The sequence below is a fragment of the Hylobates moloch genome, unplaced genomic scaffold (genome assembly GCF_009828535.3).
Source record: "Hylobates moloch isolate HMO894 unplaced genomic scaffold, HMol_V3 SCAFFOLD_4, whole genome shotgun sequence".
NCBI classification, from domain to species: domain Eukaryota; kingdom Metazoa; phylum Chordata; class Mammalia; order Primates; family Hylobatidae; genus Hylobates; species Hylobates moloch.
Window position 1 is genome coordinate 60,096,265 of NW_026652279.1, and position 13,045 is coordinate 60,109,309.

The 13,045-nt window shown below is 40.2% G+C and overlaps 1 protein-coding gene across 2 annotated transcripts in view; it reads left to right on the forward strand.

The window, feature by feature from the left end:
• ZBTB11 (zinc finger and BTB domain containing 11) overlaps positions 1-8,343 on the forward strand; it is a 28,226-nt gene extending 19,883 nt beyond the window's left edge. For both annotated transcript variants that reach the window (XM_032150283.2, XM_058437566.1), the window contains exons 7-11: positions 1,637-1,781; positions 2,989-3,106; positions 4,852-5,010; positions 5,120-5,295; positions 6,118-8,343. In XM_032150283.2, coding sequence (XP_032006174.1) covers positions 1,637-1,781; positions 2,989-3,106; positions 4,852-5,010; positions 5,120-5,295; positions 6,118-6,635 — 1,116 coding nt within the window. In that variant the 3' untranslated portion in view covers positions 6,636-8,343. The remainder of the gene's footprint in view (positions 1-1,636; positions 1,782-2,988; positions 3,107-4,851; positions 5,011-5,119; positions 5,296-6,117) is intronic.
• Positions 8,344-13,045: the final 4,702 nt, after the last annotated feature.

The following is a 13,045-nucleotide window of genomic DNA, read 5'->3' on the forward strand; positions in this document are numbered from 1 at the left end:
GCATCAGCCACCCGAGTAGCTAGGACTTCAGGTGCATGCCACCACACCCACCTAATTTTTTTTTTTTTTAAGTTTTTATAGAGACCCTGCCTTTTATAGGTCTTGCTATATTGCCCAGGCTGGTCTTGAACTCCGGGTCTCAAGTTGTTCTCCCACCTGGGCCTCCCAAAGTGCTGGGATTATAGGCATAAGCCACTGTGCCTGGCCTCCAGTGAGATTTTTTTGTATTTCTCTTTTTTGTACCTTTTTATTATTTTAGAAGAGAATGGGTTGAACTCTCATGTACCCTTCACTCAACTTCAGTAGTTACCAGCTGTGGTACATGTGTTTTATGTATACTCTTATTCACTACCCTACTCCCACCCCCACCCCCACCCCGCCAGGTTTTTGTTTTTTTGTTTTTTGGAGGCTCTGTTGCCCAGGCTGGAGTGCAGTGGTGTGATCTCAGCTCACTGCAACCTCCACCTCCCGGGTTCAAGCAATTCTCTTGCCTCAGCCTCCCAAGTAGCTGGAACTACAGGCGCATGCCACCACACCCGGCTAATTTTTTGTATTTTGGTAGAGACGGAGTTTCACCATGTTGCCCAGGCTAGTCTCGAACTCCTGAGCTCAGACAATCCAACCACCTCAGCCTCCCAAAGTGTTGGGATTACAGGCATGAGTCACTGTGCCCAGCTCCGCCAGTTATTTTGAAGCCAAGTCCTAAGGATCACTTTATTTGTAAATTTATGTTTTTTTGTTTTTTTTGAGACAGATTCTTGCTCTGTCACTGAGGCTGGAGTGCAGTAGCGTGATCTTGGCTCACTGCAACCTCCGCCTCCTGGGTTCAAGTGATTCTCCTACCTCAGCCTCCCGAGTAGTTGGGATTACAGATGCCTGTCACCACACCTGGCTAATTTTTGTGTTTTTTTTTTTTTAAGTAGAGACAGGGTTTCACCATGTTGACCAGGCTGGTCACGAACTCCTGACCTCAAATGATCTGCCTGTCTCGGCCTCCCAAAGTGCTGGGATTACAGGCATGAACCACCACACCTGGCCATAAATTTAAATACCAAATATTAGTTGGGCCTCTGGTCTTCCCATGTGGCACTACTCAGAATGTGTGGTCTGTGGATGATAAGTACAGAAATAGAGAGTAAGCATGTAGAAACTGTCATAGCAATTTGGCATTGTCACATCATTTTTAACAAAAATTTTTGTGTTTAACAAAAATTTATCTTAGTGGATTGTGGAAAAGGAAAAAAATAATTAGTTCTTCATCACAGTTTGAAAAGCACTGTTCTAGTTGGTGTAGCAGGAAATGGTATATTGTTCTTGATTAAGCTTCCATGTCTCTTAATGTAAGGTATACTATTTACCAGTCTCAAGGATAGCATGAGGTTTGTCTGATTTTTACTATTTTGGGAATCTCTGGTGAGCACATGGATTTAAGAAAGATAACAATATTTGTTGAATACTGAATCAGAAGAGGGGTCAACTTTCAAGTTGGTTTCAACTTTTACTTTGTCATTATGTTTTATTATAAGTTAAATAATTTAACTATTTATTTAAAATAATATATTCATTTTCTCTGTCCTCGTTCAGAAACAATCTCCCTTTTTGTTTTATTGACTTAACCACTCCTGTTCTATCTTAGGTCTGTGGAAAGACTTTTATCTATAAGCATGGTCTAAAATTACATCAGAGTCTTCATCAATCACAGAAGCAGTTCCAGTGTGAACTATGTGTTAAGTCATTTGTTACCAAACGGAGTCTTCAAGAACATATGAGTATTCACACAGGTAATGAGAAATTTATATTGACATAGTTACATTTCATAAACTATTAATGATTATGCTTTAATTATACCAGAAATTGGCCGGGCGCGGTGGCTCACGCTTGTAATCCCAGCACTTTGGGAGGCCGAGGTGGGCGGATCACGAGGTCAGGAGATCGAGACCACGGTGAAACCCCGTCTCTACTAAAAATACAAAAAACTAGCCGGGCGTGGTGGCGGGCGCCTGTAGTCCCAGCTACTTGGGAGGCTGAGGCAGGAGAATGGCGTGAACCCGGGAGGCGGAGGTTGCAGTGAGCCGAGATTGCGCCACTGCACTCCAGCCTGGGTGACAGAGCAAGACTCCGTCTCAAAAAAAAAAAAAAAGCGTTTTCTTAAATCTGGTTTTACAGCTATGTTTATGTATAGAATATTCATTGTTTCCCTCAGTGTAGAAAAATGTGTGCTAAGTGTCAAAATCATGCATAATTTAAATCCAGGCATAAAGAAATGATCATGCTTTTAAAAAGTTAAATGGTAGGCAGACATAATTGTCAACATAGTAGTTGGCTTATATTTTTTGTCCATACATACTTATTTTTAGATGTTTTAAAGCAAAAATGTGGGAATAGCCAATGTAGGGTAGATACCTGCTGCAACTTGTATTCAACTCTAGTACTATTACAATCCATAGATCATACAACTGTATCACATTCCTTGGGTCATACCCTCTGATAGTACTATAGTTGTTGACAGGAAATAGGGATTTTGACATGGTTTATTGTTATTCTTAGATGTCTGCCAAATGTTATAGCTTCCATGTCCCCTTGGTAAAGTAAATTCTAAAATATGACATAAAGAACTCTGTATATTAAAGGCCAGGCGTGGTGGCTCACGCCTGTAATCCCAGCACTTTGGGAGGCCAAGGCAGGCAGATCACGAGGTCATGACATTGAGACGATCCTGGCTAACATGGTGAAACCCGTCTCTACTAAAAATGCAAAAAATTAGCTGGGCGTGGTGGCACGTGCCTGTAGTCCCAGCTACTCGGGAAGCTGAGGCAGGAGAATCACTTGAACCTGGGAGGCGGAGTTTGTGATGAGCCGAGATCACGCCACTGCACTCCATCCAGCCTGGGCAACAGAGTGAGATGCCATCTCAAAAAAAAAAAAAGAATTCTGTTAAAAGAGGGCTGATTGCTGAATATGTGACAGGGTTTTAATTTTTTCTAATAGGAGAGTCCAAGTACCTTTGCTCAGTTTGTGGAAAGTCTTTTCATAGGGGCTCTGGACTCAGCAAGCACTTCAAGAAACACCAACCAAAGCCTGAGGTTCGAGGCTATCATTGTACTCAGTAAGTATTCAGTATGTGAGACATTCAGTTAATTTAATTATGTTTTTACTCAGTTTTCAAAAAAATGTTTGAAGATAATATTAAACTGTAACTTCAGTTTACTCTTGATTTTAATGTCCTTTTTTTCTTGCCTAAGGGTTACTATTTTTAACATCTTTGAGATGTAAATTATTTACCATACAAATCACTCATTTAAAGTGATTTAAGATTTTCAAATGTACTGCCTGGAAGTGGGGACTGTGGGAAAGAAAGAGTCTCACTGCCAGCCAGTTTCCTTTCCCCCCTCCTCTTCATTTTCCAGATCCTCCTAAAATCTCTGTTATAATCGAGGTAAAATTCATATAACGTAAAATTAATCGGGCCAGGCACAACAGCTCAAGCCTGTAATCCCAGCACTTCGGGAGGCCAAGGCGGGCAGATCATCTGAAATCAGAAGTTTGAGACCAGCCTGGCCAACGTGGCAAAACCCCGTCTCTACTAAGAATACAAAAATCAGCCAGTCGTGGTGGTTCACAACTGTAGTCCCAGCTACTTGGGAGGCTGAGGCAGGAGAATCCCTTGAACTCTGGAGGTGGGAGGTTGCAGTGAGCCAAGATCACACCACTGCACTCCATCCTGGGCGACAGAGTGAGACTCCGCCTCAAAAAAAAAAGTCATTTTAGGGTAGGCACAGTGCCTCATGCCTGTAATTCCAGCACTCCGGGAGACAGGTGGGAGGATTGCTTAAGTCCAGGAGTTCAAAACTAGTCTGGGCAGGCAGCATAGCAAGACCCTGTCTCAGGAAACAAAAAGCCAGGAAGCTCTCTTGCTTTTCTTTTACCTTTTAGGTTCAGGGGTACATCAGAAAGCTCTCTTACAGAGATTCAACAATTTTTTTTCTTTGTTAAACATTTGCCTGGTCACTATAAGCTTTTCATTAGTTTTTAGAGTTCCTGGTAAGGTTGATTCTAACAGTTTGCCAGTTTGTCCTCTGCTTTCATGGAGAGATGGGCTTTTGGAGCTTCCTACTTGACATATTTGTTGATGTTACTCTAATTAGTCTTATTTTGAAACAAAGATAGTTTGTTATCAATACATTTTTAGTTATTAATGAGAGTACACCCAACCCAAACAGGCTTGAATTAAATATAAAGTCTAGGAGTCTGGGCGGTTTAATGTAAACTGGATTCAAATTCATTAGCACTTGTTTTCTCTGAGGCACCATATGGAGAAGACAATGGCAGTGGTTTCAGTCTCACATCCTCTCAAATTCCAAATTGTCAAACTTCTTTTCTGGTAGTTCCATCAAAGCCCTGAGGGTTACTCCAGTTATATCAAGTTAAGTCAGTCATCCCTGAGTCAATCACTATGGCCAAGGGAATGCTTTGTTGTGATTAATTTAGGCCCAAGTCATTTGCTCTATCCCTAGGGTCAAAGGTAAGCCTACCCTCAACACATGGACTAAGAATGAGAGGGTTGAAATAGGGATCTCAAAGTGGGGTAATTTAGGAGAGAGAGAATGGTAAATTTCCTCTGTAATAACCTTTGGGAACTATGCACAATTCTTTCTAAAACATTTCTAGTAGTCTTAAGATGAAAAGAACCTAAAACCCTGTAGCCTTTATGCAAGATTGGAAAATTAGGGAATTCTTTTAAGTTGAGATCATCTTTTGGAATTCTAAAAAACTAAAAATAGTTACTGAGTTCTTGGAAACTTGTTTTAAAGGAATAAGATCATCCAATTGGGTAACTGAACTTTATTGCAGATGTGAAAAAAGTTTCTTTGAAGCTAGAGATCTTCGCCAGCACATGAACAAACATCTTGGTGTGAAGCCATTCCAGTGCCAATTTTGTGATAAGTGCTATAGTTGGAAGAAAGATTGGTATTCCCATGTGAAGTCTCATTCTGTCACTGAGCCTTATAGGTGAGTAAATTTGAGAAGGAGCTGAACTTAATTAGTACATGTGTGTACTCTGATTGTTATGGCTACTACTTCTTCGGACAAAATAATTGGGTATTTTCCCCTATTTTAGGTGTAATATATGTGGCAAAGAATTTTATGAAAAAGCTTTGTTCAGAAGGCATGTAAAGAAAGCTACTCATGGGAAAAAAGGAAGAGCAAAGCAAAACCTGGAACGGGTGTGTGAAAAATGTGGAAGAAAATTCACTCAGCTAAGAGAGTACAGGAGACACATGAACAACCATGAAGGTAACTATACGTTGTACTATATGTATCCTTATAGGATAAAAGCCAGTCCAGTAGTGATTCTCCCTTTACCAGCTCTTTCACCTTCCTTGGTAAGAGATTAATTTCATATCTTTATTCAAATGACAGAGGTGATCCTGAACCTGAGTACCTAATTATTGTGTATATAAATAGATTCCTTTTTTAGTGAACTTAATTCTGTATCCACATTGTTATGCTGAACTAAACTATTTGAAGCCTCTGCTTTGAAGGAATGAAAGAATAAATGAGATTATGCACAGAAACTAAAATTTGTCTCAATCACATCTGTCCACAGGAAGATCTTTAGAGAGATTTATAGTTCAGAATCTTGTTTATTCTTTTTTTTTTTTTTTTTTTGAGACAGAGTCTTGCTCTGTCACCCAGGCCGGAGTGCAGTGACACGATCCTGGCTTACTGTAACCTCCGCCTCCCAGGTTCAAGTGATTGTCGTGCCTCAGCCTCCTAAGTAGCTGGGATTACAGGCATGCTGCACCATGCCTGGCTAATTTTTGTATTTTTAGTAGAGATGGGGTTTCACCATGTTAGTCAGGCTAGTCTCAAACTGCTGACCTCAGGTGATCCACCTGCCTTGGCCTCCCAAAGTGCTGGGATTACAGGTGTGAGCCACCGCGCCTGGCAAAGAATCTTCTTTATTCTAAGGAAAGTCCTAAATAAAAGATTGCCACAGTCCAGATAGAAAGGCTTATGAGCTACTGTACTTTTTAATAAAAGGAAGTTTGGTAGGCAGTTTAAGTATATTTTGGTGCTTGCACCTCACTACACATGCTTTTTTTCTTTTTTTAGGAGTTAAGCCATTTGAGTGCTTAACATGTGGAGTAGCTTGGGCTGATGCCCGATCTCTGAAACGCCATGTCAGAACACATACCGGTGAACGGCCCTATGTCTGTCCTGTATGTAGCGAAGCCTACATAGATGCTCGAACACTCCGTAAACATATGACTAAATTCCACAGAGACTATGTGCCTTGCAAAATTATGCTGGAAAAAGACACCCTTCAGTTTCATAACCAAGGAACTCAAGTGGCACATGCTGTTAGCATCTTAACAGCAGGCATGCAGGAACAAGAAAGCAGTGGTCCTCAAGAACTTGAGACTGTGGTAGTGACAGGAGAAACTATGGAAGCTCTGGAAGCTGTTGCAGCTACTGAAGAGTATCCATCAGTATCTACACTTTCTGACCAAAGTATTATGCAAGTGGTTAATTATGTATTAGCACAACAGCAAGGACAGAAGCTATCTGAAGTTGCAGAAGCTATTCAAACTGTTAAAGTAGAGGTAGCACATATTTCAGAAGGAGAATGAGTATGTTAATGAAGATAAAAAGAAGTGACATCTCTTGTACACTGAACTCACAGAAAATGTTTACAATTCTATGTGACTGTCTGCTTGGAGTTTACATATCAAAGCTCTGGGCTGTAACATTTCCAAACATTTTGTCTGGCCAATGGGTTCTATAGAAAAGTCCATTTAGTGTAAAGAAATTGAAAACAGATCTATTAGGTTGGTGCAATTACTTTTGCACCAACCTAATATTTTGACGGCAGTGGTTTATCATGATATATACCTTTTATGAATTAATGTTTATAAATTACTGAATTTAAAACTGTACAGTTTCATTTGCATTTTGACATTACTTTATTATACATTTTGCATTTAAAAGGCTGCACCAGTTGGCTTTTCTTCTGTTTTATTCTCAAAATATAGAGATTCTGTGATTTATTTGCCCTGTTTATGGATTAAAAAGAAAATTCTAATATAAAGCATTTCAATAGGATGCATAGGTGTATTACGTTTTTAAAATGCTTTAGATCTGTGATTCTTGACTTACTATTTATTTTATCCCCTTTTAAGTCAGGGATTCTTTATTCTATTTTAAAGCACTTAATGAGTTACATGTTGTAATCAAGTTTGCACAATATATTTATCTATATGAGGAACCCATAAATGAATAGCTAATTTTTAAAATGCCATTAAAATGCATGAAATGCTTATTAAAACCTTACTATACTATTTTTTCAAGGCAAGTAAATTGACCATGAGAAAAGAACAGTTATTAAACACTGTTGATGGGAAAATTTTCCTTGATAATACAGGACAATTAATGGAAAAAAATATTCTCATTATTTGCAAAGAATGAACAAGTTAATGAACAAACAAGCTAGGTTTGGTATGTTTTCAGCTTTTGTATCATGTTTAATTATTTAATTTGGTTGAAAAACTGCAGTTGAGAAATCGGATAGCAATATAGACCTTCACAGCAGCCCTGTGGATACCATGTAATTGTCAGGTAATTTCAGAATGTTGAAAATTATTCATTGCAGCCCTTATAGTATCATACTTGAAGAATTTGATTACAGTTCCACCAAATTGTTGAAGATAAATTATTTTTAAAGATTACGAAAACTAAGTTATATTAGTTCCTATGTTTGATTTTTAAATCCCACCTCCTCAAGCTATCCAATTTTCTGACTTTGAAAATAACCATGAGAGATGCCACATTTCTCTCTGGGAAACTACCACTCAAAGTATAATTGTTAAAAATTAAGCTTTTAGGTATTAGAAGCTGTTATAAAGTATAAAATTAAGATATAAGCAGACCACATGTAAATCATTCATAAAGCACAAGAAAAGAATGTGCCTTGATGTACATATATTACTAAGATGCCTCTCCCAGTTTACTTTAAAAATGGCTTTAAGGATAAAGAATAAATGTGATAGCTGTGCATGCATTATATGTTTGCATTTGCAAATTTCCCATTGTTTTAACAGCTGTGTGGCTGACTTTCAATTTTAAGACGTGAATTGACATACAGCCCATAACTTTATAATGGCTGCTCATTTATCTTATCTTTCAGTTAGTGAAAAAGCATTTCAACCGGACTAAAATTTGGAATTGTGTCTTTTATGTTCCATCCTCTGTTGTTACTAGATTTAGTTTAAAAATTGTGTATGACCATTAATGTATGTCATAAACATGTAAATAAAAGATGTTGAATCTTGTTGAAAAGCATGAACTTTGGAGTTGAGCTTGTTACTATTTTCAATTCATAAATCAGTTGTTACTTGATGTGTTACTAAGTTAATTTATTTTTAAAGGGAAAGGAAATCAAACACTAAAAAGTAACAATTGGAGGAACACAATATTAAAACTTCTTACTCTTAAATATAATTGATATGGACAAGAGGCAAGGAAATAATGGGTAGAAGAGGGCAGTTCCCCAGCAAAAGCCTGGAAACCCATGGCCCTAAATGAGAACAGGCATTCCTGTTTTCATGCCCAAATGTTGCTTTTTGGCCCACCATGCCCCCCTATCCTGTACCCATATAAACCCTAAACCCCAGGCTCCATGAGCAGAAGAGTGGTGCGGCAGAGAAGAAGAGAAGAGAGGAGCGTCTAAACGTCCAGAGGAGTTTAGCTGGGGGATGGTCAGAGAGGAGATCAGCCATGGGACAGCTGAACTCCAGGAGAAGATCATCTTCCCACTCCATCCCCTTTCCAGCTCCCCATCCATCCCGCTGAGAGCCACCTTTATCCAGCAATAAAATCCCCCACATTTACCATCCTTCATTTTGTCCATGTGACCTGATTCTTCCTGGACACTGGACAAGAACCCAGGTACCAAGAGGGCACTGAGCTAGTTAACACTTAAGCCATCTGTAGACAGCAGAGCTAAAGGAGCACTGTAACATGCCCACTGGGGCTTTGGGAGTTGCAGGCACCCCCTACCAGATGCTACTGTGGGGCCAGAGCCCAAAAGCACTCAATCTGGCTCCTGCACTTGCCCGACTGTGTGGTTCCCCTCCTGTAAGGGGTTTGGCTGAATAGATGAGCCACACCCCTGTCGCGTGTCCTGCGAGGATATCAGGGAACTCTTCCATTTCATAATCTTGTCACAGGATTATATATTGTGCCATCAACCATCAGCTTTGAATAATTTAAATTTGTAAATTATATAAATTCCATGTAGAAACAAATGTTAAGAAGGTTCCAAAAATTCAGTGCAGTTTTAATGTTACCAAGAGGGCATTGTTAATTTATAACAATTCCTTTTTAGAAACATAAAGCATATTGCTGTCATGAGATGACTTCCAAAAACAATGGGTGTCTCCTGATCAAATAAGGAGGCCTTAAGCACTTTTGGCTACTTGTTATGCTACTGCTACGAAGCAATTTGAATCACTGTTGTTACTCCCTGAAATGCATGTATTGTCAATTGAAATGAATTAAGTAATGCTCTGACAGGTTTTAATATGTTCATTTTACTAAAAGCCAATGGGGGTTTGCATAATTACCCAAGTTACTTAAACTGTTGGATTTAGAGCTAATCCAAACCTTCAGGCTTTTTTTCTGCCCCCTATTGTTGTTTTTATAGCATTGGTATAAACTAGTGTGGGCATGATTTTTTGTTGTTTGTTGTTTGAGACAGGGTCTCTGTTGCCCAGGCTAGAGTGCAGTGGTGCAAACACGGCTCTCTACAGCCTTGACCTCCTGGGCTCAAGCAGTGCTGCCTCAGCCTCCCAGGTAGTGGGGACCACAGGTGTGCACCACCATGCCCAGCTAGATAATTTCTTTTTTTGTAGAGATGGGGTCTCACCATGTTGCCTAGGCTGGTCTCAAACTCCTAGGCTCAACTGATCCTCCCACCTAAGCCTTCCAGAGTGCTGGGATTACAGGTGTGAGCCACTGCACTGGGCCAATGATGCTTTTTGGGCTGATGATGCTTTCTGTTCCTGATTCTTTCAAATCTAATCTTTTCGGAGGTTCCTAACAGGTTTTACATCCAATGCTTGGCACATATGCAGTAAAAGTTAGCCTTTGCTTCCCCCAATCCTATAAATTTATCAGAACTAGTTGTTGAAATGTGTGGAGCAAAGATACATAATTTCTTTAATCACTTAAAATACGCCATACTTATTTTGTAGTCTATTATTTGAAGATTTCATTTTGTTTTGGTTTTTTTTTGGCTAGTCAAGTGAAGCAGTGGGAATGGAGAAGGAACCAAGAAATCTGTAACTGGTTGTGACCAATGAGTTATAAATACCACTGCAATCTTACCAGCCATCTGAAGTTTTGAAGTTTAATACTGCTGCTATTAGATTTTTTTGTGGGTGGGGGTTGGACAGGGTCTCACTCCTGTTACCCAGGCTGGAGTGCAGTGGCACTATCATTGTTCACTGCAGCCTTGACTTCCTGGGCTCAGGTGATCCTCCCACCTCAGCGCCCAGAGTAGCTGGGACTACAGGTGTATGCCACCACATCCAGCTAATTTTTTGTATTTCTAGTAGAGATGGGGTTTCACCATGTTACGGAGGCTGGTCTGGAACTCCTTGCTCAAGTGATCCACCCACCTCAGCCTCCTAAAGTGTTGGGATTACAGGTGTGAGCCACTGTGCCCAGCCCTTCAAGGAGTTTTATATGAGTATGAGTTCAACTCCTATAGGGCCTGCTATGGTTGAAATGTTTGTGTCTTACAGAATTCATGTTGAAACTTAATCCCTAATGCAGCAGTATTGAGGTATGACTTTGGGAGGTGATTGAATCATGAGGGCCTTGCCCTCATGAATATATTAGTGCCTTGCAAAAGGGCAGGAAGCTACTAGCTTTTGCCTTATGGCCTTGTGCCATGTGAGAACACAGCAACAAGGCTCCATTTTGGAAGCAGAGAGCAGCCCTCGTCAAACACTGAGCCTAGCGGAGCCTTGAACTTCCCAGCCTCCGGAACTGTGACAAAATAAATTTGTTCTTTATAAATTATGCAGTTTATGGTATTTTGTTATAGCAGCCCAAATGGACTACTGACCTTATTTTAGGGAATCTTATGCCACCTATCTAGGTTGAAGATAGTTCCTTCCAGACCAATTTGTTTTCTTCTGTGAGGTTTCTGCAGGAGTATCAGTGGCTAGGTACTATATTTCCATTAACTTCTCAGCGTATTGTTTCCCAGGTGAATAATTGTAAATTTGAACTCTAAGCCAGTATTAGAACAGAGCTATTTTGTGTAAATCTTCAGGGTGCCATGGCTCACGCCTGTAATCTCAGCACTTTGGGAGGCTGAGGTGGCCGGATCACCTGAAGTCAGGAGTTCGAGACCAGCCTGACCAACATGAAGAAACCCTGTCTCTACTAAAATACAAAATTAGCCAGGCATGGTGGTGCATGCCTATAATCCCAGCTACTCAGGAGGCTGAGGCAGGAAAGTGGCTTGAACCTGGGAGGCGGAGGTTGCAGTGAGACGAGATTATGCCATTGCACTCCAGCCTGGGCAACAAGGGCGAAACTCCATCTCAAAAAAAAAAAAACAAAAATCTTCAGGGGACGCTTTTGGCCCACCTGAAGCTCAGCATGAGACAATATCCTTTTCTCTCTGGGGTGGTGAATGGATTTTTTTCTGGTTCGTGTTTTTGCTGAAAGTAAAGCTCTTCATTGGTCCCAGCTTTGTGTAGAGCTATCGGTTTCTATTTTTGTGTACCCAAATCCTGATCTCTTGTCACTGTTTGGCTGTCCAAAGCCAATCCCTTCGAGCCTGGCAATCTCATCTACTAGAGGCTACTGCAGATTCAACTCAGTTTCATATTTGGAGCCCTAGGACATTCCCTTTCTTACAAAGTAAGTACTTTGACTTTCAAAGGATGTTATTAAGCAGAAATTTTTCAGGTGTCTTATAGTCTGCCAAATACTGAAAACCATGTTGCGTTGTTTTTAAAAATATTTTTGCCGTCTAGTTACTCTCTTTTTTCTTGGGGTGTCATATTTTAGCAGTCTTCCTTTGCATTGAACATATTTTGGCAGTTTTTTTTTTATTCTCTGTACCTTTGTCTGTCATTCTCTCCATCTTCTCCCTTCCTGATAACCTATGAGAGTCCCTTGACCTGATTTTTAACTGTTTTTATTCAATATCTATTGAATTCTTTATTTCAAAAATTATATTTTTATGCTAGAATTTCCACGTTTCTTCATAGATGCTTATTTCTGCTTCCCATTTCCATTCAGCTTACTTTGCTGATTTTATTCATATGTTCATTTAAAATTCTTATTGAGCCAGGTGCAGTGGCTCACGCCTGTAATCCCAGCACTTTGGGACCCTGCAGTGGGCAGATCACTTGAGGTCAGGAGTTCGAGACCCGTCTGGCCAACATGGCAAAACCCCGTCTCTACTAAAAATACAAAAAAAAAAAAAAAAAAAAAGCTGAGGGTGGTGGTGGATGCCTATAATCCCAGCTACTAGGGAGGCTGAGGCAGGAAAATTGCTTGAACCCAGAAAGCAGAGGTTGCAGTGAGCTGAGATTGTGCCACTGCACTCTAGGCTGGGCGACAGAGCAAGACTCTGCTTCAAAAAAAAAAAAATTGGCTGGGCATGGTAGCACATGCTTATAATTCCCAGCTACTCAGGAAGCTGAGGCAGGCGAATCGCTTGAACCCGGGAGGTGGAGGTTGCAGTGAGCTGAGATGGCGCCACTGCACTCTAGCCTGGACAACAGAGGGAGAGTCCATTTCAAAAAAAAAAAAAAAAATTATGTCTGTTCTATGTGCTGTGCTATAAAATTATTACTTTGAATATATCACAAGTTATACTAGCATTTTACTGGAAAGTAGTCCCAATTCAGACCCCAAGAGAGGGTCCTTTGACCTCGCGCAAGATTTCGAATTCAGAGTGAGTCCATAGAGTATAGTGAAAGCAAGTTTATTAAGAAAATAAAGGAATAGGCCGGGC